This window comes from Mytilus californianus, unplaced genomic scaffold, assembly GCF_021869535.1.
Source record: "Mytilus californianus isolate M0D057914Y unplaced genomic scaffold, xbMytCali1.0.p SCAF_2, whole genome shotgun sequence".
Classification (NCBI taxonomy): Eukaryota; Metazoa; Mollusca; class Bivalvia; order Mytilida; family Mytilidae; genus Mytilus; species Mytilus californianus.
The window spans coordinates 49,089,087-49,115,053 of NW_026262668.1; the positions used below are offsets into that span (position 1 = coordinate 49,089,087).

At 28.4% G+C, this 25,967-nt stretch overlaps 2 protein-coding genes across 32 annotated transcripts in view; one reads left to right on the forward strand and one right to left on the reverse strand.

The window, feature by feature from the left end:
* Nucleotides 1–25,967, forward strand: part of LOC127729914 (INO80 complex subunit D-like) — a 325,825-nt gene that overhangs the window by 272,368 nt on the left and 27,490 nt on the right. The gene's annotated exons all lie outside the window — the stretch shown is intronic.
* Nucleotides 1–25,967, reverse strand: part of LOC127729918 (uncharacterized) — a 91,636-nt gene that overhangs the window by 51,657 nt on the left and 14,012 nt on the right. For 11 of the 30 annotated variants that reach the window (XM_052237866.1, XM_052237860.1, XM_052237862.1 and 8 more), the window contains exons 2-11: nt 20,200–20,275; nt 15,947–16,132; nt 12,565–12,774; nt 11,007–11,109; nt 10,357–10,410; nt 7,120–7,234; nt 6,446–6,475; nt 3,376–3,435; nt 727–801; nt 6–98 (exon numbers count right to left, since the gene is read on the reverse strand). In XM_052237866.1, the coding sequence (XP_052093826.1) occupies nt 6–98; nt 727–801; nt 3,376–3,435; nt 6,446–6,475; nt 7,120–7,234; nt 10,357–10,410; nt 11,007–11,109; nt 12,565–12,774; nt 15,947–16,132; nt 20,200–20,275 (1,002 nt within the window). Of the gene's footprint in view, nt 1–5; nt 99–430; nt 455–726; nt 802–3,375; nt 3,436–6,445; nt 6,476–7,119; nt 7,235–10,356; nt 10,411–11,006; nt 11,110–12,564; nt 12,775–14,170; nt 14,216–15,946; nt 16,133–20,199; nt 20,276–25,967 lie in introns of all 30 variants that reach the window. The other 19 variants (XM_052237865.1, XM_052237884.1, XM_052237871.1 and 16 more) reach the window with 17 other exon arrangements.

Here is a 25,967-nt window from a genome sequence, read left to right on the forward strand (position 1 = left end):
AATACCAAAGCTTCTTGAATTTTAAGCTCCTGTTGCTGTTTGTATCTAGTCATGCTAGTTATCCAATCTAATTCTCCTGCAGTCAGTGATCTACTGATCTATGTAAATAGGCAAATTTCATCATGATTGAGGCACATTTAGGGAAAGCAGTGACTGGAGGGAAAAGGAGGGGGCATCACTTCAGCAATGTGAATTTTTTGTGGGTTTAAAAAAAGTTTAATTTGAATTTTTTTTTCTCTTTTATAATATACTTGCTTGTAAAATATGTTCTAAAATTCCTAAGAATTTTAATGGATGGTTAAAAAAAAAAACAAGGAAATTAAAACAAAACTTATGTTTACCAAATATTACAAAGTACAGTGAATATCTACTAAAAAAAACTACGCTAAAAGAAATTTCTGTTTATCAGTTTATAATACAAGTCACTTACAATGGAGGTAACTGGTAATGTTCGCTAATAAAACATTAAATTATTTAAAAATATTTATATAATACAATAGTTAACTCTCTTTAACAGAATAAATAAATGAAAGTATATTTATTTGAAAAAAGTATTCTGAAAGACATTGAAAATATCTATTATATGATCTCAAACAGATTAAACTAGCTGGAAAGATGAAAAATATAAAGAATAGCTTCCTGTTAATAAAATTTTTTTTAAAGAACATTCTAACTCTATTTTTTTCCTTTCCTTAAACTATTTTGTTTCTCATTACATACTCTTACCATTCTTTCTCTATAACTTGGTGTTGGACTTCCTTCAAAATCTGTTTCTAAAAACTTCTGTTTTCTGTTATCAGGCTGCAAATTTACAATAAGATAATTTTATGAATCAAAATAAGTTAAAAGAGTCAGTGTTCAATGCATCTGCTTGAATCTTTAATGAAAAACAATATTTACAATGATTTGAAAGATTTTGATAAAGTGCATGTGTTTTTACATGCAAAGAAATAACATGCTTGCAACTTTTCTTAACATGTGCTATATGGCGAAATTATTCCTGAAAAAAACATATACATCTAATCCTTATTATAAAAATATATATGGTGTTTTTGAAGAATCTTTTATTTATCTAAATCACTATAAAGTATCTAGTAATATTTCATCAATTAAATTGATATTTGAATTAGTTTAAATTTCCATTGAAAGTATTGAAATTTTCTTAAATATTAAATTCATAATTAACTGCTGCACAACACGGAAAGCATTTATTATGAAATAAATTTGAATGTGGCATAAAAATCATAATAAAGTAATAAAACAGTCAACTTAAAAGTTTAAAATTTAGATATTTTTGTTAGTAAAATATTCATAGATCTGTTCAATGCTAAGTGCATTGAAAGGAGATAATTTTATTTTGTGATTAGAAATCTATAGACAGGTAATTTGTATATATAAATAAATAGTAGAGTATCTAACTTCAAGAAAAATATAACAATTAAACAAACTTTTTTTTTTACACCAAATAGAATTTTTCTACAAAGATTTGTAAATCTGATAAGTCATTGATGTGCGTCCATAAACACACTGGTCAAGAATAGTTGAAGACAGCAGGTTGGATGATCCTCAAGGATCATTTGTGTGTTATGTTTAATTAAATAAAATAAATCTTAGTTTTCTTGTTTCCTTGTTAAATAATAGCTAGTATTACAACCATAGCATAACTAAATAATCAATATTTTGGCAATTTTGTATTTATTCTTGTGTTTGGTAATTGAAAAAACAAACAACTACTTTTCATTAATATATATTCGAGTATACAATCAATAAATTTCCACAAGTTCAATAATCCTTCTTAAGATTACTTCACTACGTCATATTTAAAATTCCAATTTAAGAATAGTTATGGTCAATATCTAGATCTCTATTTGATGTAAAAGTTTAATTTATCACAGTTTGTTAAATCAAATATTTCTTCTGGAATTCAATCAATTAAATAATTCATAACATTCAATTTAATAATCAGCCAAAATAAGAGGTACATCTAATTTTTATGGTGATCAAGTTTAACCTTCAGACAGTTCTATTTTATGATGATAGGTTTTCAGTCTTTCGGTTGATTTATTCCAGGCACATTTCAGCTTGTTTTTTTCAATGTTTTTTTTAAAGAGTTACCTTTCCTTTAGACAAATTATTCAGTTAATTCTGTACAAAAAATATCTTCGTTGTTCAACATAGATTTCCCAATTCAAAGAGATTACAATTTTTATAAAATAATTTGATATTTTCATATTTAGAATTAGTGGTAAAAATCATATCAGACATTTACATTCGTCTTATATCATATATAGTTTATAGCTTGCTGTTCGGTGTGAGCCAATGCTCCGTGTTGAAGGCTGTACCTTGACCTTTTATAAATTGAAACTTATATGGAGAGTTGTCTCATTGGCACTCATACCACATCTTTCTATATCTAATTATTCATTTGTGAAAACCACCTGCCAAATTCAACATTAGATGATATTCTTTTGAAATGTAAACAAACCAGAAAACAAAACAAAACATTTTCAATCTGAACAAAATCAAAATACATTCACAACAAAAAAATAGTTAGTAAACATGTAGTGTATATTAAACTATGACTTGGATTTTTCTAGACTTTTTACCCCTCTCCAATGTATGACAAATTAAATATAAAATCAACTTAAAACTGTGATTAACATAATATGATTAGATAAATCCAAGCTAGCTAGTTTGACAAAGTGATGCAAAAGAGATGTCATAATAATTCCTTTTTCAAATTTTATTAATGCAGTAATTGAAACATATTATTCTAAAATTAATAATTCGATAAAATGAAAAACTTGAATTTATTGTCTTTTTGTTGGTATTGTGACATTTTTTATCATCACTTTGTAGTCATGGTAACAAATGAAAAGTATTTGAAGATGAAAAATGAACAGGATGAAAAAGAAAGTCTTTTACAGCTCTGATACATCAATTCAATTATTGATCAAAATTTATCAATTATGTTCACTTTAGAATAATCAGTTTTGTGATAATCAGTACTTTCAAATTTCTGTTGAAATTTGCCATTTTAAGATCTCAAGAATGGGTGGGAATTGCAATGTCCATACACTAAAATGAAATAACGTCACACCTTTGGATGGTTAATCATTGTTAAAAATCTAATTGGTGTACATTGCAAAGAATACCATATTTCGATTCTTAAATGGTAATTGGATAACCTTAGAGATATTTTCATCTTCAAACACAATTAAAATGGTTAAAAATGATAAAAAATGGAAAAAAAACCCTGGATAACATTGAGTGTAACCCCAAAACATGCAATATAAAAAAATTCTGATTAGTATAAAAACTGAGTAGTAAGAATATTAATACAAAATTCAAATGGAGGGGTTTCCATAAACTTACTTTCGGTGCCCCTCCTCCCGGTTTACCCCATGGATAATAGTTTGTTAACATTTCCTTATCCTGAAAAAATTAAAATCACATTTAAGTGGTGAACATACATATACAATTAACAAGAAGAAATAATCAGGGGCTACTTAAAGTTGTAGTGCCAGAAGTTGAAAATCACTTCTGTGATCTTGTAACCACACCCACCTTGAGTGGGGGAAGTTCACTCCCCAATTGTATAAAACATGTTAAACCAGGAGTAACATGCTTTTTCACTTTTGCATGCAGCTTTAGAAGTAACAGCAAAGACTGGTCAGCTTGGAATCAGAATATGTCAGAGGGGGAGTGTCATATCTTAAAATGATTTTTTTTCATTATGAGTTACCATTTAAAAATCCAGTAAATAAGTACAAAAACAATGTTCATATTCATATCACATTAACATGTTCTTTTCTGAATAAGGTTTAAAGAGTATCTTCTGTAAGTTAAACATGCATTCAAAAGAAGAACTAAAAGCCTTATTTACGAAAAATATAAGTTCATTGCTGTCTTTTTTTTTAGATTTTTTTTTTTTTTTTGAGGGGGGGGGGGGGGGAAGAAGTCAGTAAAGGGCACGAGCTGACATGACCTGCATATTCAGATGCTGGTTATTTTTCTACATCATTTGGCAAATGATGCCCTCTTTATCTTTTCATTTCTCTTTTTCATCCATGACTCAGTATGGAAATCAGTCTTTCTACAAACTACATCATTTATAGCTAAACAGGTCATCATGGTCATGAGGTAAAGATAAAAGTTTAAATCTTGAACAAAATGTTTTTAGAAATTGTTCTGACACCACAAATTTAAGAAAGCCCTTTTAAATTATAAAAACAAGACAAAATTCAAATTTACAAAAACTTAAATTAAATAGAATAAATACAATGAAGTCAGAATCAAGAAATATATATAAGTGTGAAACAATTTTAAAAAGAAAAGGAAAAAGAAAACAAACACAAACAAAAACGGTAGATTGAACAGACTGAAGAATGAAAGAAGATCTGTGTAGAATAAAAACAAAGCAGTATATATTTTGTCTTTCATGACCTATAGTTGTTAATTTCTGTGTCATTTGGTCTCTTGTGGATAGTTGTCTCATTTGCAATCATACCACATCTTCTTATTTTTAGATTTAACTGACATATTTTGTTGGCCATCTATATTTCTCTAATTTTATTTTGAACATTATATTACTTTTGTAAACTTAAAAAAGCTTCGACCTATAGAATATCACAGACAATGCAACATGACAAAAATCTGTTTTTACCACCATTTTTTTTAAAGCTCCTTTCAAGTGAAAATTGGCCGTTTAGGCCTGTTATAAATTGGAAAGTTCTTATCTTACATCAACTTAACCACACATTTTGGATTTGTTATTATTTCTGCAATACTAATTTTCATGCATTTCCTGTTTCTAAATGCAAATTATCTATCAGCTTGCATGCAGAGGTTGTTAAAACAATGAAATCTCAAGTATCCATGAAAATACACTTTTTTTTTCCTCAATCTTGGAAAATTGGTACCCTGGAAAATGATTGCATCCGAAGTAATCAATTCCAAACTATATCTGAGATTGAATGGGTATTTAAAAGTGACACAATTCTAATTCTCTGTCAATTAAATTACTTCCCACACAATGGGTAACAGGTATGAAAATGCACCCAGGAAACTATCCCAGCAATACAGTAGAATGGAATAAACAAGCATATATAGGGATTGAAAGGCGTGTCTGATATAACAGAAAGCAAGTGATTAGTATGAGGGTCTGGGTGGGGGACCTTCATTTTTTGTTTTCTTTAAACTTCTAGGCCATTTTTCTCTTCTTTTTTATTTTGCCCATTTTTCTCTATTATATTTTATCACCAAATTATTCTCTATTTTTCTCTTATCTTTATTTTTTTGGTCCTTCATTTTGTATTTTATCCAGACCCTCGTTCATTCTATAAATACAATATATGACAGAGATACAACAAATTGCCATCATGTCTGCAGTGTTGCCACAACATTTCAGATTTACAGATAAATGATTGTCCTAGCATACAGTGATCTTTTTAGGTGTGTTAATTCCCTTTTTCATAATTCAAGTTATTTCAGAGTTACTTCCCTTAGGATTTGTAAGTTTTACATTAAAAAATGTTGAAAGTTATTTATGATAAGTATTCTTTTTAATCCTAGTAATATTACATTCAGTTTATTACTATCTGTTATCACATTCTCTTTGTTGAAAAGCATATTTTACTGGAAGTATAACCTTCAAGGGAAAAACAACGCTTGCAATTGCAAACAACTTTTAAGAATTTATAAGAAAACTTGGAATATACACATACCGGTACATATGTTTGTGCAACTCAAGACTGACAGCATTGTAAAACTTCTACAATATTACACATCAATGGCATACATTTATATTCTATTATGAAATCTTTGAATCAGATACATTATTTTAACACAAAAAATGTAAAGAATGGTTTATAATTCTAGTTTAATTGCTTTATTTTAATGAGCAAAAAAATCACTGAGTAACCGAATAACTCTTAAAAATCCCATATAAAGACAAATCAAAAATGAACTTAAGTGTTGTCATTAATTTGAGCAGAAATCCAAAACAACATTGTGAATGTACACTTGTAAGTTTATTTGCTGACTGAAAAGAAAAAAGGTCACCAGCCACATGCAATCACATCTCCATCAAAATTAATAATTCATGTCTGCATTTGAACAATCAAGATTTTATAAAAAAAATGAGGCAAAATGTACAATGCAACTATCTTATCACATTACTAAGAACTATCAGCTGTATCTTTTAAATGCTGTGTATGTATTGTTAATGTATTAAACCAGACTAATTAATTTACGGATTACATGGTGAAAACAGATATTCCTGAACATTTTGTTTACAAAGGTGTTTTTTCTATAATATATAATAATAATATATGTGAAATACTGAGAAAAAAGATAATATTTCTAATTCTTATTAGTCTAGCAAAAGGCTGAAATCAGAAAAAAAAAACGGTTAGTCTGAAAAAAAGGAAAGATTTCTTTAGACCTGTCTTTGTCTGTATAGATCTTCATAGAACTAAAGGGTGAGAAAGATAAAATTGCAAATATTCTATTTTTTAAGCATTGTATGGAATTATGGGAATGGAACATTCGTAGCAAGAAACTTACAACACTTATCTGTAAAAAACTTTATTCATTTATTTGTTAAAAATAATTAAAACAACAAAAATAGCAATCATTCTTTTTAATGATAATTCTTTAACCAGGTTATATTCCCTTTTTTGTTATTATACTTCAACTTAGTCCATATTTAAGTCTTCTCAGATTTTTTTAAAAGGTAAATTGTTGCTTAGAATAATATTATTCATGTAAAAGCAAAGTACCAAAACCAGCCTGCATACTTGCAGAATGCACATCACAAGATTGTTGCATGCATGCTGCAAGCAAACATCAAAATGATTTGCAAGCTAGATGCTCGCTGCATGCTTGTAGAAGATTGTGTCACTTTCTGTGAGCAAACTGCATGCACGCAATACTCTTTTTTTTTTATTCAATTTCAAACATTTCCCTAAACTGTGTAAAACCATGTCCTTTTTATGAACATATCATTGAAATAAATTCTGTGGAAATTTTAATGAACAGTACCAAGGAAAATCAAAATCGATTTAAATTCTCCGTTAACCTTTTAGATTCTCCGTTAACCTTTTAAATTCTCCTTACCTTTTGCCTCTCCTCTTGTCTTTCTTCAGTCCGAAGTTTATCTATGATACCTCTTTGTTTTCTATCCTCCTCAATATCTCGCATCTCCCTCTGGAGCTTATATTTATGTTCCTCCCTGTTAATGAAAATGTATAGAAATTTTGCAATTGTTTGTGTAACTTTACCTTACGTTATGAAACCTTACAATAATTTATTCCACTCTGTATGGAATAACCATATCAAGTTCCTCCTTATGCAGGAAAATAGAAAATAAAAGTCTTATTTTTGGAAAACGAAAAATTTTGTCAAGTTGAAAGCTATCAATTCCCTAATATATAAACAATACCATAATAGTAGGTTTACAACTTCAACACATGTGCAATCTTCCTTTGAAGTTTCAGGGATCTCGGTTGAAAACTGTAGGAGGAATTGATCACACAAATAAGGCACCCTTTTCCCTGCCCGCCTGATATCACCATACTATAGCTGATTTTGGACTGCGTCCAACTCAGCCAAAATTATGAAGAAAAAATTGCTACTTAAACAAAACTTCTCTGTCAACAATAGATTTGATTTTTATCAGAAAACGTGTCGTTATTGTTTCTGAAAGGTTTAATTTGGGGTTTCAGTTTATAAAATATATAAAAAAAAAGAAAACAAAAGAAACAATTATAATTTTACATAGCTCACTCCTTCAGGAGTCTTGAGATATATTTTTTTACTGTTGGTTTGCTGTCTCACAATATTTTCATATATCTCACTGAGATATCACTCATATTTCTTTTTATTCATATCTGAAACAAATTTGATTAGTCTTGTGTTCTTTCTAAAATGCAAATAAAAAAAAAACCAAACATTCAAATTCAGTTAATTTGTAGAACATTTTATTTGGTGCTAAAATTACATGATAACATTGATTAAAATCTGAATAAGGATGATACATGTATATGATACAAAAATTAAATATAATGTACAAACAAAATATGATAACTATGAAAAGGTAAAAATATAAAATGGTGCAAAAAATGTACAAAAAAAAAAATCGAATCCCTTTTAAAATGCTATATACTCGATTTACATAAAAATAAAGAAGAAAAAAATCATTACAACATTAAGTACCGGTATTTCAAAATCATAACCATGGAAATAAGCACAACCCTTTTACCTAGTTACTAGTATTAAAATATTTTAATTGAATATATATTTTTATTATTCAAATCGCACTTATAAACCATTTCTTTAGACAATATAAGGATATATTACATGCAAAGTAAATAATAGAGTTCTGTGTATGTATTTCAAGGCCTTTAAAGCATTCTCTCAAATCCAATTTACTTCCATTTTGGCCAAAGATAGTATCATTCAACTGACTGTAATACCAATATGCATATTCAGTAAAAAGAAGATCTAGGACCATCTCTCACTTGAGTCAAGTCTATGAACTGTAATGGAAACTTTCAATATAATAGGGATAAAAACAAAATATAGAAAGTGCACAATTGCATTATACGGTGTAGATTCTGAAAAAGTTTCAATTCCATCTAATTCTAATTTAGGTTTTATGAAGAGAAGGGGATACAAATGAGTACTGTGGTGTGGGGATATGACAATGTCAATATCATACCAAAGTAGGTAAACCCTAAATATTATAGGGATGAAGAAATGAAATCAGAGGTACGAAAGTACATGATGTAAGTGAGATTCTGTGGGAATTTTTCAAAATTTTGTGAAGTAGTACAGGAGCACTTGCTGATACTATAAGGGGACGGAAAGATAAATGGACAGACAGACTTGTTAGTCTCGACAGTTCAGGACTCTTTAACAGTATATGGAATATAGAATTAATTGAATATATATTATGTACAAACTGAGATAATTTAGATTTTTGTTTTTTAGTTTTATAGGGTTGCTGTCTCATGGATTTATGCTCCACATGTCAGTTTACCTTTAGTTTATCTAAAAATAGCTGCCTTAAGGAATCAATGATGCAGATAAACCTATTGTACTATTGCATACCATACAATACACATTTCTTGATTGTGCATTTAAATTTTGAAGGCAGAGTTCTAAAATTATGACATTGCGAACCTCAAAACTCCAACAGAAGTTGGTCGTAGAAAAGTCTAGCTAAAATTAAAAACTTCTCCCATCTCAAGTGGAGAAATATTACTAGTAAATATCACTATATGCTGATGTTGAATCTATATTAATTAAACTACTGTAAATCTGTTAATTTCTATGAACAAACAATAAAAATGAAAGTGACAACTGAACAGACTCAAGTGATGTGAAATGAACAAGGGATATTGGTGGGAAAATGTTAACATACATATATAATACGATTGAAATTAAGGATGTTCGCTCCTCTTGTTTTTGAATTTTTGCCAGATATTCGGAATCCTCTGGTTTTATCCATGTACTGCCATTAAAAAAATTTCCCCGCTAACCCCTACTTTTCTTTTCATAATTTTATTACATATAGTTTAAAAAGCCATATTTCAAAATGCTATAAAATCCTTGTTATTTTTTTCATAATTTTTTAAAGAAAAAGGGTGCCAATGTTAAATGTATGAAAAGTCTAGAGAGAATTATTTCCCGCCAAATTTTCAATGGTTTATATATCGAAAACAAGCACACGGACCCTTCATTTTTTTCTGCTTTTTTAGTTCCTTTATTTATATACTATCAATTTACAACAGTCTTTTAAAAAGCTTGTTATTTTGAAACAGAGTAGCGAACATCCTTAAATTGAAATTTAGACCTAAAAAGAACATGCATTCATATATGGTAACCTGAGGAGCATGCTCCTTGCTAAAAATTATATATTTGCTTTGTTTAATATATAAATTTCACTTTTGCCTATGGAAACTATCTATTCTCAGAAAAAAACTAAATTATACACTTGTTACAGAAATATGAACACATATTGTTACATATGAAATCAATACCTAAACTTGAAAAATTTTGCTGACAACATCCAGAGTATTTCGGTATTGAAAAATTGATGAATTTGTTAACAATACCTATTAAATTACTATACAGCCCTTTAAAACTGATTTTCGTTAAAAAAAAATATTTTTGTTATGGGATTATTTTTTATACAGTATTATTTTCATTTCCTATAAATCAATAAATTTTGTATATATACATAGCTTCATTAAATAAGCCAAATTTGAATATAGAAACAATCTATCAAGTGAAATTTAAATAAAAAAGCAAAGCATGATGATAAAAGGCAGGAAGTGCAACAGAACTTACGTCAAATCTCCGTAGGGATCTCTTATGTAGTATCTACGATTTTCAGAACGGTCCCTAGAAATATTGGAACACTTAAATAAGCTTAGAATGTTTCCAAATAATGCTCTTCATTTGCTTTTTGCACCAATTTGTTCTATTTTTACTGTAAATCTTTAAGATTTAAACTGTAGCTGTATCCATGATTATCATATTGGTCCGAAGAAATACTGGAACACTTATAAATAAGCTTTGAATGTTTTCAAATAAAGCTCTCTGTTTGGTAACTATGTTTTTTTACACCAATTAATTCTATGTTTTCATTAAATCTTCAAGATGTAAATTGCAGTGGAATTGATCATATTTTTTTTATTTATTTTTTAATTATTTTTTAGTACCAATTTACCAAATTTTATTGCATTATTTAAACAGTGCAATCATAAAAACCCTGTGATCATTAACAAAGTTTCCAAAAGTCCATTTAAATCATTGTTAATTTATATAATTTTATGTTAAGAGAATAACACTTCGGTGAATATTTTGATTCAGTGAATTTCTTATGATGGCAATTATAAAAAAAATATTAGAAACAAACAAAACTTTAATGAAATTGGCCCCCTACATCAATGAAAACATAGACGTGGTGAAATTTTTTTTTTATTTCAAATACTTACGTCAAGGTACCTAAAGGGTCTCTGATTGGATACTGTTCTGTTTTATCATCCACATGGGGAGATATCTTTAAGGGATTCTGTTGTGATGATTGATTTTTCCTTGCTGATAAAATAATAATATTGCAATGTTAGAAGATTTTAATATATCTTCATACAAAATAAAAAGAATATACTAAGAAAAAAAGAAATTTGCTACTGAAAGTCAAAGAGTATTGAATTTCACTTAATTTTCATCAGATTGAAATTTTTGTACTGTTTCATTTTAATGTAAACTATATACATGTAGTTTTTGATGGTTAGATACAACACTATTAATTAGATCCAAACTCATACAAATATTAACTTATTTTCTTGCAACTGGTCTGCTTAATTTGAATTTAACCAAGGTCTATTTAAAATCTAAAGGTATTGATATCAATAAGACTGAGTTGAAACCAAGTTTGTTCAGAAAACTTAAATACAGCAGCTCCTCATGAAATTAAAACAGAAATGACCAATTTAGGGGAAAAGATTTACACTTCTTGTAACTTTCTCGGATAAAGAATCTAAGACAGTACTTTGATCCTTCGTATTTCAAATTTTTTGCATTTATCAGAAAAACTGTTATCCAAATTACAATGGAGAAGGGCTTAGGTATTACAACAGCAACAAGGCCACTATTTCGTATCTTAAATTTAAAACTATAAATAACAAACATCTTCATTTCCTATAAACATAGATATTTTCACAGGTTGTTATTTTCATGTTTTCATTGCATAAATCTTTTGTGCTGGGGTTAAAAATAATGGCCTTTATCATATCTCTGCCTTTTCACTGCAAAGGGATTATTTATTTTTCATTGATTTATTATGTAAAGAGTCTGAAACCATCAAACTGACAGTACATGTATTTTAGATTTTTATGTTACTTGGTTGCAACTCATTGGTAGATACCCCACTTTATAAATGCTTCAGCAAAGGATTTTGTTCATGATCTCAAACCACAAAAAATTGAATCCTTTAACAATATTGTTTCAACATTTATTGTGCCAAAGACTAAAATTTGACTGACTCATCTGTTAATAAAAATTTTCAGTTCAAAATTTGATTGTGACAATGGTCTTATCTGAAACAATTTCATTTAATCTGTTACTATAGACAAAAACTTCTGGTAACAATTGCATATAATCTTTTTAAAACAATACAAAATCAGATGATTATTTTTTAAGTGAGATGAGAGAAAAAAAAAGCAATATAAATTCACTTCAAATAAGTTAATTTGATAAGTGGATTAGAAGTTTCAGGGGGAAATCTCTTTTTAAAGACATTTACATAGAGCGACAGATACATAGTAGTAAATAAGATGACTGAGGCACAAGCTTGTGTCACAATCCATGCCTATTGTAATATCATTTCATTAAAAAGACAAAATGTTAAAGTTAATAAAAAAATTAAACAAAACCTATATCAAAATTATTTAAAAACCCAAAAGAGTACAAATTAGGTCCATGCTATCAATAAAAAAATTCTGTCAAACAGATTTTAAATAAACCTGTTAATTATTTTGCATGCCAACAAACCTGACGATTTCTGGCTAAATGGGGACACATTTTCTTTAAAAGAGTGCCATGCCTTTTTAGGACTGGCTCTCCTTTCAAACTTAGACTTGTCTCCTTTGTAAGACTTTATGTAAACAATATCACTCTTAGCTACTTTTCCTGATTTTCTTTTCAGTAAATTATGTGGTTTGTATTCATTAGGTCTCCAAGTTAAAGCTCTGTTCTTCTTTGCTACCCAAGAAGGAAAATTTCTTATGTATTTCAAAAAAGTTCTAAAGTATAATTCTTAAGTACTTTCAAAATTCACACTTTTAAAATAACTTATTACCATAATATTTTGCATTCAAAACTTATAACAAAATTGTATTTCGTTATGGTACAGACCTTTCATTTTTCATAAATTTTTATTCTAAATATCAATTAATGATAAATGTCTTAAGTTTCTTCTGCTTGTTATTTCCCATACAACAGAAAAAGTGCTATCAAACAATACATTTTGGTGCAAGGAAAACTGCACATACCATATTGTTTTTTGCCAGTGCCTTGAAGAGATGGTCTGTCTATATATAGACAAAACACATAAAGAATCAAGATTACAAAGAAAAATTGTGTGCATTTGTGCTTGTACAGATATGTGACATTCCAAACAACAATATTGTGTCTAACTGGTCTCATATATCCATTTTTGTATTCAGCAGCAATACAATAATATTTTTAACTCTCTAAAACACATCATTTTCACTTCTGTACTATTTTACTTTGGGAATTACTTAAAATCATGTTTTTCTGCTTTGTTCATGTGAAACTGTATAAATCTAATCGGAAGTACAGCTGCTGATATTAGAAGGCATGATTTATATGCCAAAGTACTTATCTGCTGTATGAAATCTCTACAGAAGTATATCAGATGAAATTAAGAGTGTATAAGTATGATTTTTATATCAGCAGATTAAGTACTACTTTAAATTAGCTTTCAGTAAGATTTGAACAGTATTTTTTATATATTTAATATCTAATATTGTTTATTACTGGTAACTGTTTTTTGGCAGCTGTAAAATTGGTAGCATAGAGTAAAGTGCTTTTCTTTACTTATTTCATATTCATTCCTTGGTATGACCTTTTGTTAATCTACTGATCAAGATAAAAACAAGGAGGGTAGAGAACTAAAAAATATTGAACAGTTTACACTTATCAAAATATCTTTACTGATTTCGATAATAAAATTATCAAAATATTTTATGTCAGCCATTTTGGCAATGTGAGGTAAATTCGAAAATATTTTTTGTCAAACAATAATTCAGTATGACAGTAATTTTTTTCACCCATTGTTCAAGAAGTGGACAACAATGAAGATGTCTCTCAAATGTATGAGTTAACAAAATTGAGTGTGTTTTGATGGAATTAAATAGAAAAAGATGCCTATTCAATCCCTCCATGAAAGTAAAAGTTTCTGTTGACACTAAAGATGTGAATTCTAAGAAGATTTTTATATCTAGATAAAGTAAACCTTTAATCCAACACAATAAAGTCTAACCATTTCCCTATACCATTTATATATCTAGTGGTATTTTTGCTACATTTTGTACATGTATATTTGAATTTCCTCCCTTTACCACTATGGACATACCTGTAGCTCTTTTTAAGATTTGTCTTGGGTGAACAGAATATCTATCTTTTTTTGAAAATAACATAAACAGATGTCAGCAAAGAAATTTAGTGTTAGTGTATAGAAAAAAATCTATCCTCTGCCTTAAGAAATTTGTCAGAACTTATTTTTCCTTCTGCAGATAAACCTAAGCAATGACCTGAAGGTAATTTTTTTCTCCTTTCTGTAATTATTTTTTTCTTTTCTAAGACAAAAAACATGGACATCTCAGGCAGTAATTTATAAGATATCTTTTAAAATCTAATTTACTTTATAGCAGGAAAAAGGGGGTTGAGTGTTAAACAGCAAGGAGAACAGTTAAGATTAGTTCAGATAAAAGTACATAAAATGGGTCCAAATTTTACAAAACAAGATATCTTAACTTAGGGTTATTGAGCTTTTCTTTTCATGATAATCAGATCAAATTTAGCCCAAAAATATGGAAACTTAGTAAACAACACATATCTGACCACTTGATATAGTGGAATGATCTTTCTAGCCCTAGCTAGCAGTAGCAAGGGTACATCATGTACATAATGCTAACAACATCTAGGTTTGATTTTTTTCTCATGCAACATAAAACATGTTTTGCTTCATTGCTTTCAAACCTTTATTTACTGTAAACTTTCTGCAAATTTTTAAAAACATAAATACAATCATTCGGATCATTTATAAACACAGCACTTGCTAAACGTTATCAATAGAATGTGTATTATACCTGTTAAATCTTTTTCCAATAAGAAAATCCTATGAAAAATGATGAATATTAGAACTTCAGTTACCGATATATTCAATTTTTGAATCTTTCATTGTGTACAATTTATTTTCGATCTGATCACAGACCACCTCCAATTATATACTTTATTACCTGAACATGTTCAAATTCTAGTTTAAATCAAATTACGGTAGAATGTTAAATATTTATTTAATCCGAGTATGTGCACACTAAAGGACATACTTGCATGACACCAGGCATCTCCATAGCAAAGTTATTGAATATATGTATTTTCTAAGTTTACATTGTATGCAAGTGTGAGCTATATCAATAATTAAGTTTGAGGAGGTCAAAATACATTCATTTATATCTGGTTATGACAAAGTAGATTTGCAGGGTGTTCTTGCTGTTAACAAGATAGTATTTTAAAATTTTTTATAAGGATAAAATTGAGAATGGAAATGGGGAATGTGTCAAAGAGAAACCCGACCAAACAGCAGAATTTATTTCAAGACAATTGCTTCTAAAATAGCTAGCTTTAAGATTGACCCAAATTTATGACAATTTTACGACTGTCTATCAAATCCACTAGCTTTATATCAATATTAAAAGAAAAGGTAACTTTCAGGTAGAAGGACAGAAAAATGAGGTAGAAAGTATCAGAAATGTGATAGACATGAAAGAAAAAATGAGAAATATCCATTTTGGAATGAGGGCTGTTGTTTTAATGATTTAGCTATTGCCTGGGTGGTATAACAGCCATATAATACAAAAATAGCTACAGTCTATCAAATTAAGAGATATTAAAAAAAAAAAATAAGAGAAAAGTTATGGGTATTACTTATACTTATGACATAGACAGCACTCCAAACAAGTCTACACTAGGAAAATAGCAACTGAATCAAAATATTTAAACTATGATAATTTTGCTGAATATATATATCATAAAATATGGAGAATCCTATTTTTTCAACTTTATAATGGTTTTTCAGCCTTGTAACTTTTTGCCTATTCATACATACAAATATATATATAATTCTTACCTGTATCAAAATGTGTGGTTTTGCCAAAATACTGGTCGTCCCGTTCTGTATTCATTAAGTCTATTGACAGACGCTTATACTTCGGGACTTTAGGGGCCTGGAAAGATTTGTCAGGATAACCTTTGAACCTAAAATCCTGCCAGATAAGGGGCTGGGCAGGGGCTTGTCCTAAATTTCTTGGTGATGCTGAAATGAGAAATAATATTTGAACATTTAGTTTTAAAAGTTTATAACTAGTATATTATCTTTATGCCAGAGGGACACCATTTAATTTCACAATGAATATGCGAAAAAAAAAAATCACATTTTGTATCAAAGTTGAAAATTATTTGTTTTATTTTCCATTAAAAAATGATTTCAGTCTTGTAAATGATGATGCTTTAAATCAACACTATATAGGTATACAAATGTAACTGTTTGACAATTTTGTTCAGGTATTTTTGTGTTTTTGTGCACCAAATGATTTATAGTTTAGCTTCAACATTTGTTGGCCTTGAGAGTACCTTAGTTACAAGTAAAACACAAGTATATGCATCAATGTATATATATATATTTTAAGTTTCAAAATTGCACTGTTCTCAGCTGTTGAAGGTGATGTAAATACATATAAAAATATATGGTACATTCATATGTATACTTATAGAGAACTTCATTTGACTTTAAATTCACTAAACCAATAGTCAAAGTCAAGCATTACACCTATTTATGAATAAATAATAAGTTTTGTTCATCTCTTAATTGTTTCTAAAATTCTAATACTCAGATTCCAAGATCTTAATCTAAATTCATGAAATCCTATATAAGTTCAGTTGAGGCTATCTGGAGACTAATTCAGAAGGATTTGATAAACTCTGGATAACTTATAGATTTCCAATTGTTTTTCATTCATTTTGCAAATAACAGGGTAAGAGAGTTGAAATGGATTTAATCAACAGTCCATGAATCTTATCTCCTGCTTATATGATTGGCTATATTGATCTGTAGGTATTGTTAAACAATAGTCCAATTTCATAAGGATTAGTTTTCTCATTTTTATCAAGATTTAACACAAAACAACATATAAGTATTTGTATTTTAGGATGCATATATTTCCATGGTACCAGCTAAATTTCTTTTTTTTTGTTGTTAAATATTTGCTGATGCTTTGTCATTTAGCTTGATATATATTCATTATGGTAAAATAAAAAATATGTTTCTTTTATTTATGTGAGTGCCATATACAATACTCTCTTAAAGGGTGCAGTCTCAAATTAAGGAAATCAGTACTTATGAATAAAAGATAATAAATGGAGCACAATAAAAAACACAAGAAATATTAAGTCGAGAAAGAAGCAGCTCAAACATTCTCCGTAAAGCAAAACAGATGCAATGTCTGTGTAAAAACTATAAATAACACACAGTGATTGATTTTTAAAGCTTTCAAAACTTTGATTAGATTTTGAATAAGCTAAGTGACGAAGTAAATGCACCGATGGGTAAAAAGGATACCATTAACCAAATAGTTTTCCATTTTTAAATATACAGTCCTATTTATTTCACTCGTTGATACTTTCTGACTTATCTCAGTGCGGTATTCATTTACACATCAAAGAGTTATCCAATTACATCTGAAATTTAACTTTAAATTTTGTACATTCTTGACCAATTCTACCATTTAAATTTTTTTATGTCTAATACACAAAACAATTGTTACCTAAGAATATAAATAACATGAGGTGTAAACAAAAAAAAACAATACACATCCAATTGTAGAAAGATAATAAACACGGATAAGACAGATAAGCTACTATACTAATTAAAGGTGAGCTAAGAACGGGCTTTGTTAACTGACTAAAGGCCCAATGATCGTGTGGTAAGGTTGATATATAACTAACATATATGACCCTAAAACCTGTCTAGAAAAAGAAATATGTTAAAATATATAATATCATGCTAAATGTTATTATACTATCGGTAAATTATGAACATTGCCTATACCAAGGATTTGTATACTATAGTCTTACTATACAAATCCTTGCCTATACTATCAGTGGTTCACAAGTAATCTAATTTCTGATAGTCAGTGATACTGATGTAAAATTATCAACCCACAAAAAAAAGGACATAAAATAATCAGATATATACAAGTGACTTCTCTAATATGCAGGAAATATGTAATATGTATTTATTCCAGGAAAGGGTAAAAAGCAAAATCTATATCACCTAGATTCTTATCTAATTTTTATTCTCGATCTCAAGGAAAAGAAATTACAGGCAACATTTTGTTTTATTGAGAAAACAAATAGAAAAAATTAGTGTTTTTGCTGGATCTCATGTTATTTCACTGACACATAGTAGAATTTAATATGATGAATTTTTGTTTTATGTTCTTCACTTTGCTCCTGTGATGAGCACCATGTAAAAAAGGGAGCTTATTTCACAAGCCTTTTGAAATCAACTGCATGTAATATATTTTAAATCAAAACTCTGTATGCAGAGTTCTACATAGAACCAAAGTTCTGAAGAATTAGATCATTTAGTTAACTGAACATGCTATCCAATATTTTTTGAGATTCCTGCTATCCTTTTTATGTTTTATATGGTATAGACATCTGTCTATTACTTTTTCAAATCAAATCAAACTTTTATTGCCATATAAACCAACTTATACGATTTGTGACAAAAACAACATTAACATAATGACAAGAAAAAAGCATGTATAATCATATTAAACAAACTAATGAAAATAGTTCAAAATTCAATTATGAGTCCCCTATCCTTAGTGCCAATTACTTTTTAATAAAGGAACCTATGCTTTCTACCTGTTTTTGTGTTGATGGGCAAAGAATATTTATCATTTTTTCATTTTCATTGAGGCTATTAAAATTTTCTATACTTTTAGCCTTTGTTAACTTTTCAATAAAAACTTGTCTAATGGAAGCGTTTTTCCTGCAATACAAAAGAAAATGTTTTTCATCCTCAATTGTTGAAGACAGAATGTTGACCAGTTTATGTCTTTTCTGTTTTTATCTATTGATGGCTTTGCTGTCTTTTTTGTGTACCAAACATTTCCTCGTATTCCTATTCATAATAGTAATGATTCCCCACTGAGTGTACTGAAAAACTATTACACAGCAGTAGATATAGTATATCTTGCTATTTGTGGAAATGACTAGATTGAGATTAAACAGCCTTGGGTGATATGTATAAAAAGTGGATATTGTAAAACTATCTAGACCATAGACCATTTAACAACCAGGGACATCAAGGCTATTTGCAATATTATATCATGTTGAAAGTCTAGGTGATATTCAGGCTTAATTGATAGCAAGGAATATCCAAAAAGTGTTCATCCAATTGCCCCTCCCATGATCCCCACTATCAATTTTTATTCTATGTTAGAGGTTCTTATTACCCAGAGAACCTTTGAACACTTTCGTTAGTTCTATACCAGAAAAAATTAAAAGTGAAATATCTGCCTACTGCTTTGAAAACTTTCAAAAATGTTGGATGAGAATTGAGGTATATTTGTGTTGGGTTCAATTGAAATGTGTTTAGTTTGATTTGAACAGGAACATGTATATTGTTAGATATACTGTTCCCAGATTTGAATTGGTAAAAATCTTAATAAGATAGATGTGTTGAGTTCAATTGAAATGTGTTTAGTTGATTTTAATTGAGTTGGTAAAAATCTAAAGAAGATGTGTTGGGTTCCTTTCCCTGAACAGAACAGTCTCTAATACTGTAACAACTAATTTAAAATTAAAAGTGAAAATGTCCTACTGACTGGTACTACACAAGAATTACAATATTAAAATAAGCATAAGCCCTCTTTTCCTGAAAGCCATCAGCCATTCAATAATTATATATAATTTGTCTACGATAAATGTTATATGCTCTGCTCTAACCATGCCAAAAATAAACAACAATATAAAATTAAAAGTTCTGTGAAAAATACTTTATTTGGGTACCAATAAAAACTATGTATGTGTTCCATAAAGTTTAAAGGGGGAAAAAATTGAACATAAGGCAAATTATCAGAAATATTTTAGATAAATTTGAATGAAGTTCATATGTAAATACACTTATATATATATATATTAATAAATTCAAGGGCATTGGTTGAAACCATTTAACAGAATTTAAGAATTAATAGTAACCATTCATTTCATATTTCAAAAATATATATAGGTAAATAATAATATATTGACTTGATTGAAACATTACTGTTATATATATTGGCACTTATAGATAAAATATTTCCACAGATTTACCTAAAATTCCTTCAAAGTTACGTGTGCGTAGGTCCTGTAGATCCTTAAGTTGGTGTACAATATAGTTGTCAAAATTCTGAAGTGCAGAGAAAATCCAATAAAAAAATCAACAAGTGTTCTAATATCCCAAAAACAACAGGAAATGTGAAAACGGAAAATTTAAATAAATCCAAAAATAAATACTATGTGAGATTAGAATTTTAAATGTATAGTAACGGTCTCCAGTCAATACTTCTATACAGTGGGATTTAGGTATAATAGGTGAGATATATACCTATATTAACAAGTTTATGCAAGTCCTATGAGTACTTAAATAGATTTACAATTAAACCATCAATGGTGATGAACTCTTTTGTGTTGGAGGTTTAAATGAGGGGTTTTGTGGGAGTTAATTAGTTGTGGTCTCATAATCATGGATTAATTTGTCAAAATAAAGATTGATGATAAAATATCAATCATTCAAATGAAAACAAACTTTCTGTTATTAAAAAGAACAATAAAGATTAATATTTTTCTATATTTCAATGGAAACATCTACTTGGTACTTAAAATATATCTAGTACATATGTGATAAAATCTAAAACAATTCAAATTCAAAACATAATTAATATTATTAACAATGGCATTAAAATTCTGATTACACACCATGCGGTTGACATTTAGGTCAATATTAAAATCAGTACGTTATCTGGGTAATTTTTTTTAAATCTATACACTCAAACAATATTATCATTGGCATTGATTCATTGAGTTTCCAAAGATAAACCTTGCTTTTTTTCTTCATACATGCTTTATTATTTGGTAATTAAAAATTCTATGACCCCACTAGGTTTTTAGAGGTACAAGGATAAACCTTAATGCCCCTGCGCCTAGCGGCTGGGGTATAAAAAAAGCAACAGAATTCCCATGGCATAATTATAATAATTACAATTATAAGTTCAATTTGTGTTCATACGCTGGCAACAGTTAAATATAAAGTAACGAAAGTAAAGGTTGTAACTAGAAAAGTTTGGAACAAATTTTCCATGATGAAGTCAATATAATCACATCAACGATATGTCATCTGACAGAGAAAACCGTGCATGAAAAAACAATTGATCAGAAAAAATCTTCATTATATAACATAATTTGAACATAATATATTATGCATTTATTGTCAATTAATTGCTCTATACAGAATGAAAAATTGAATATTTAATGTGCTAAATTATGCAACTATAAAATGGATGCTTATGGGAAATTACTAGTTATAAAATCAGTTAAAAATTTATAAACACTGTGACAAATTGACCTTGTTTTTACATGTAATAGCTGTGTTTCTGATCTTTGGGATATTTCCTTGAGGATATTTCAATCTTTTGAATATTTTATATTATGTTTTTCTGAGGTTATTTAATGCCATACTAGAATGTGAGGCAACAGAGTCTCTTGCAAGTGAATAATTCATCTGCAATGTTTCTTTGCTTATTTTGACAAAATTGAAGCAAACTAGCTGCTTAAAGCGAATTAATTTTCACTATTCACTTTTACTAATGATGGATAAAAAAAATGATATTTTGATATTTTTTATATCTCGTAGCTAATGCCCATCTAAGAACAAAACTTATTGTAAAGTTACTTTTTTTTAGTTCAAACCATTATTAGAGCCAAAAGAGATCCCTAGATTTTATTTGTCTTATATTTTTTCCGCTCAATTTTGATCTTCCTTTAAAGATTAAATCTATGTGTCTGAGAAGATATTTTTTCAAGTTTATCATAATCAAGGAAAAAGTTAAAAACAAAATCCCTTGTTATACAGTAAAATATAACTTTGGTCATTTCTGATTTCCTAAACTTGAATAATTTTAAAGGCATCTGACTTCTCATATCAGTAAAATTCAACATTTTTGATTTTTTCTAGTGTTACCATAGATGATATCAATACATTTGTTTTGTTCAAAGTACTATAACCCAAGACAGTTTTTACTTCCAAAACTGTGTCACCTGACCTCAAGTGACTGAACATTATAACTCCCTTACCAACTACCTATACTGTTCAGTTCATAAACAGTCAATATTTGATTGTTGTTACATGTCAATAACGATATATAGAGTACATATTTGACCACCGTTTTAAAACTTTAGGTCATAGTTATAGATATTTAAATCATGTATTGATGATCGTTGATCTAATCAAACACAGACACAGTATATCCTTGAGACCAGATCAATCACAGTTTATGAAATGGTTGGTGTCCCCCGTAATTACTTGTCAAACAAAACATAAAAAGACTGCTAGGGTGACAGAAAAATGTTAGTTACCATAAAGTATTATCAGTATATGTATCTGTAATCATTGACAGTTAAATTACCGATAGAAAGAATATTATATCATTTGCACCACAGCAAATCTTCTTTAAAATTTTCAATCTCCAGATAAAAGAGTTTAAAAGGTGAATTTTACTCAGAATATCTATCTTTTGGAATTTTTTAGCCTTAGCAAATACTGATTACTCATTTGTAAACAGCATTATACCATAGATGAATGGACATGTTAACGAGATAACTGTCTGTGCTTATACAGCTCTTCAGGCAAAATGGAAGAACAAAATAGTTTTCTTCTCTTTTTTTTTTCTCACGTTTTGAATATTTATGATAATAATACATAATATAACAATAAGAAGATGTGGTAAGATTGCCAATGAGACAACTCTCTACAAGAGACCAAATGACAGAAATTAACAACTATAGGTCACAAAGCCCATACCACATAGTCAGCTATAAAAGGCCCCGATATGACAAATGTAAAAAATTCAAACGAGAAAACTAAGGCCTAATTTATGTACAAAATAATGAACGAAAAACAAATATGTTACAAAGCAACAAACGACAACCACTGAATTACAGGCTCCTGACTTGGGACTGACACATACAGAATGTTAAACTAGTTTGTTGGCGCCAAACCCTCCCCCTAACCTGGGACAGTTTTTTCTGTGTTTAATGACAATCAAGATGTTAGATTTAAAATATTAAAATCTTCGACCTTGACTTTGTTAAAAGTGTACTGTATAAATTCATCTTTTCTTATGCTTTCATAATGGTTTTAGCAAAATAAAGAGACAAACATAATCCTAACTAATTCAAAACTCTGGCAAGATATACTAAAATGTTTATCCAAATCAATGACTAACATTATACAAGGTGGATAAATAAGAAATTCCAAAATAAATAAATCTTTTAATCAGCTTGTCATTAATAAAATTTGATCTGAAAGGCTCAAAATTAAATTGTTTACAGATAAAATATATAACCTGCACTTAAATGAAAACAAAATATCTGCCAATTTTACAATGGTTCACAATCATTTCAATTAAATTTAGAAGGTCATAACAGGTGATTAGTTGTCTATATAGTATCATATAATATTTCAGATTTTTTTGTGCAACATTTCTTTTCATATGCCATTTTTTTTTGCACTTAATATATTTTTAAATTCATTACACAATATTTAAAGATCTAAGAATCTTAAAGTAAGACTTTGGTAGTAATCTCTATTATTTGTCATTTTATTACTGCATGGGAGATAACTCAATCTATTTTAAGTAGCACATGAGATTTATTTAGATTGTACCCAAGTTATGAAACAAAATATTTTGAAGAAACAAATAAAACCTTATAACTTCTTTAGGTGCTTAGAAATTGAAAAGAGGGAGTGCTCATTTAAATATTTAAATGGATCTAAATTTGGAATTTTGATTTCCTGTTTCATAATACAGATCGTTAAAATTATACAGGCAATTTGGACAATAACAATTATATTATTATTTTTACATTAATGAAGAAATAGTAACTTTGGGTTAATTCAGGAGTGTTCATTAATTTTTTGAATAAGAAAGAGGTTACTATTTTGGGCCAATATGATTTACCGTATCACCTATACATGTAACATACAATAAAAAAGTTGTGGGCGGTAAATTGTCAAATAGAAAGTCCTAATAATAACTATAAATCTGAATTTATCTTATAGTCTCAACCCAAAATACAGTTCTCATAATAAGTTCGTCTTCTGCTGAAGAGTATTTTTAAGTTCTGTTTGTTTTACAATTTACACACAGACAGTGAGATATACTTCATAAGTGGAACAACAAACAATTCAATTCATTGAAGTGGTTTAAAAAGATTATAAATATTGCAGTTTACTGGGATACGGATAATTATGTGTTATTAATAATCATGACATTGAGTTTTTCAGATTTCATTTTCTTTTCTTTTTCTCATCAATATAAATCTTTTTTCCATCAATAAAAAAAACCCTGTTATTCAGCAATTTGGCAAAAAGGGATATACTGACCATAGTTTTGGGGAAAAAAGGGATATACTGACCATAGTTTTGGGGGAAAAAGGGATATAAACTTACATCAGTCACTGACCCAAAAAATATGAGTCTAGTTTTACAATGTAGGCAGGAAAGACAGAATTGTCTGATGTCTGGTATGCAATTTTAAATTCTAGAAGACAAAATTTAAAAAAAAAACAAAAAACAACAACAGCAAAACAAAAACTTTTTTTATGCCTAATATTCTTTGAAAAATTTTAATCAGTAGCTATAGGTAGTAAAGACTTTATATTCTACATGGACATTTTGGGACTAATAATAGAGCTAAGCCAACATGTTCATAAATTGTTAGAATACCTTTATGGGCTCTTTTCATAAGAAATATTACAACTAAAATCTATCATAACTTATACTGAAATGTTCATGAACTTTTATTTGCTGGGATGGGGGTGGAGGGATAATAACTTATAGATTGTTATGTCATTTCAGGACCTTTAGGTTAAATGGTGTATTAAAGTGAATTTGTTCATTCATACGTTTTCTACTTCAGACTCCCAGAATAATCTAGTCCAAAGAAAAAAATATCTCTAAAGACTTTTTATAAAAGTTATCCCAAGCAGGTGTGTTTTTATTTCAACTTATTTTATTAATTGTATCAAACTTTCTTAACCTAATCATTTAATCATAAAATTGAAACATTATTGGCTGGTTCTAACCCAATCCTTGAAAATAAATATAATGTAATTATTTTGTCAATTTTCACGAAATACATTTTACATAGTATGTATTAAACAAGAAATCACCTTCAATGTTATTACATGCCAATTATTTTTCAGATTTTACATTGAAATATCAAATGTTTGAAAGTTGAAAAGTTACATAAATGCAGAAATTACATAATACAAGTTCAAACTTATTATTCCTGCACAAAAAATTCTAAAAAGCATGTCTTCTCATGCTTTGTTATTTTGACAGTAATTTAAAAGTAATGATACACTTTGAAAAGGAAATGAAATAAATAAAATTTTCACCCAGATAGACATGCAACTACTGAAGTATTTTACTTTCAAATTCAAATTTCACTTAAATCAGACAGACAAACTTTTCTACTTTTCATATTTAAATAACAAAATGTTATACTTTATAAAATAACATAATATATTAAAATGACTAAATACTTATGCTGAATGAGTAGAAATGTCAAACTCTAAGACTTTCAAATTAACGAAATTAATCCTAAAAAATATATTTGTACCTGGCTTTTGTAGTCTAAATCATTAATCCCAACAAAATAACATGCAAAATTACAAATTCTCTGGAATATTCCAAATAAAGAAACAGAATGACAACTGAATGAATGAGTTTAAACAAACAATGTTGCCAAAGCAATCAGCCTCATGAAGTCAACAAGGATGTCGTTCAACAATAATATTTAACATAAGATGGCATTCTG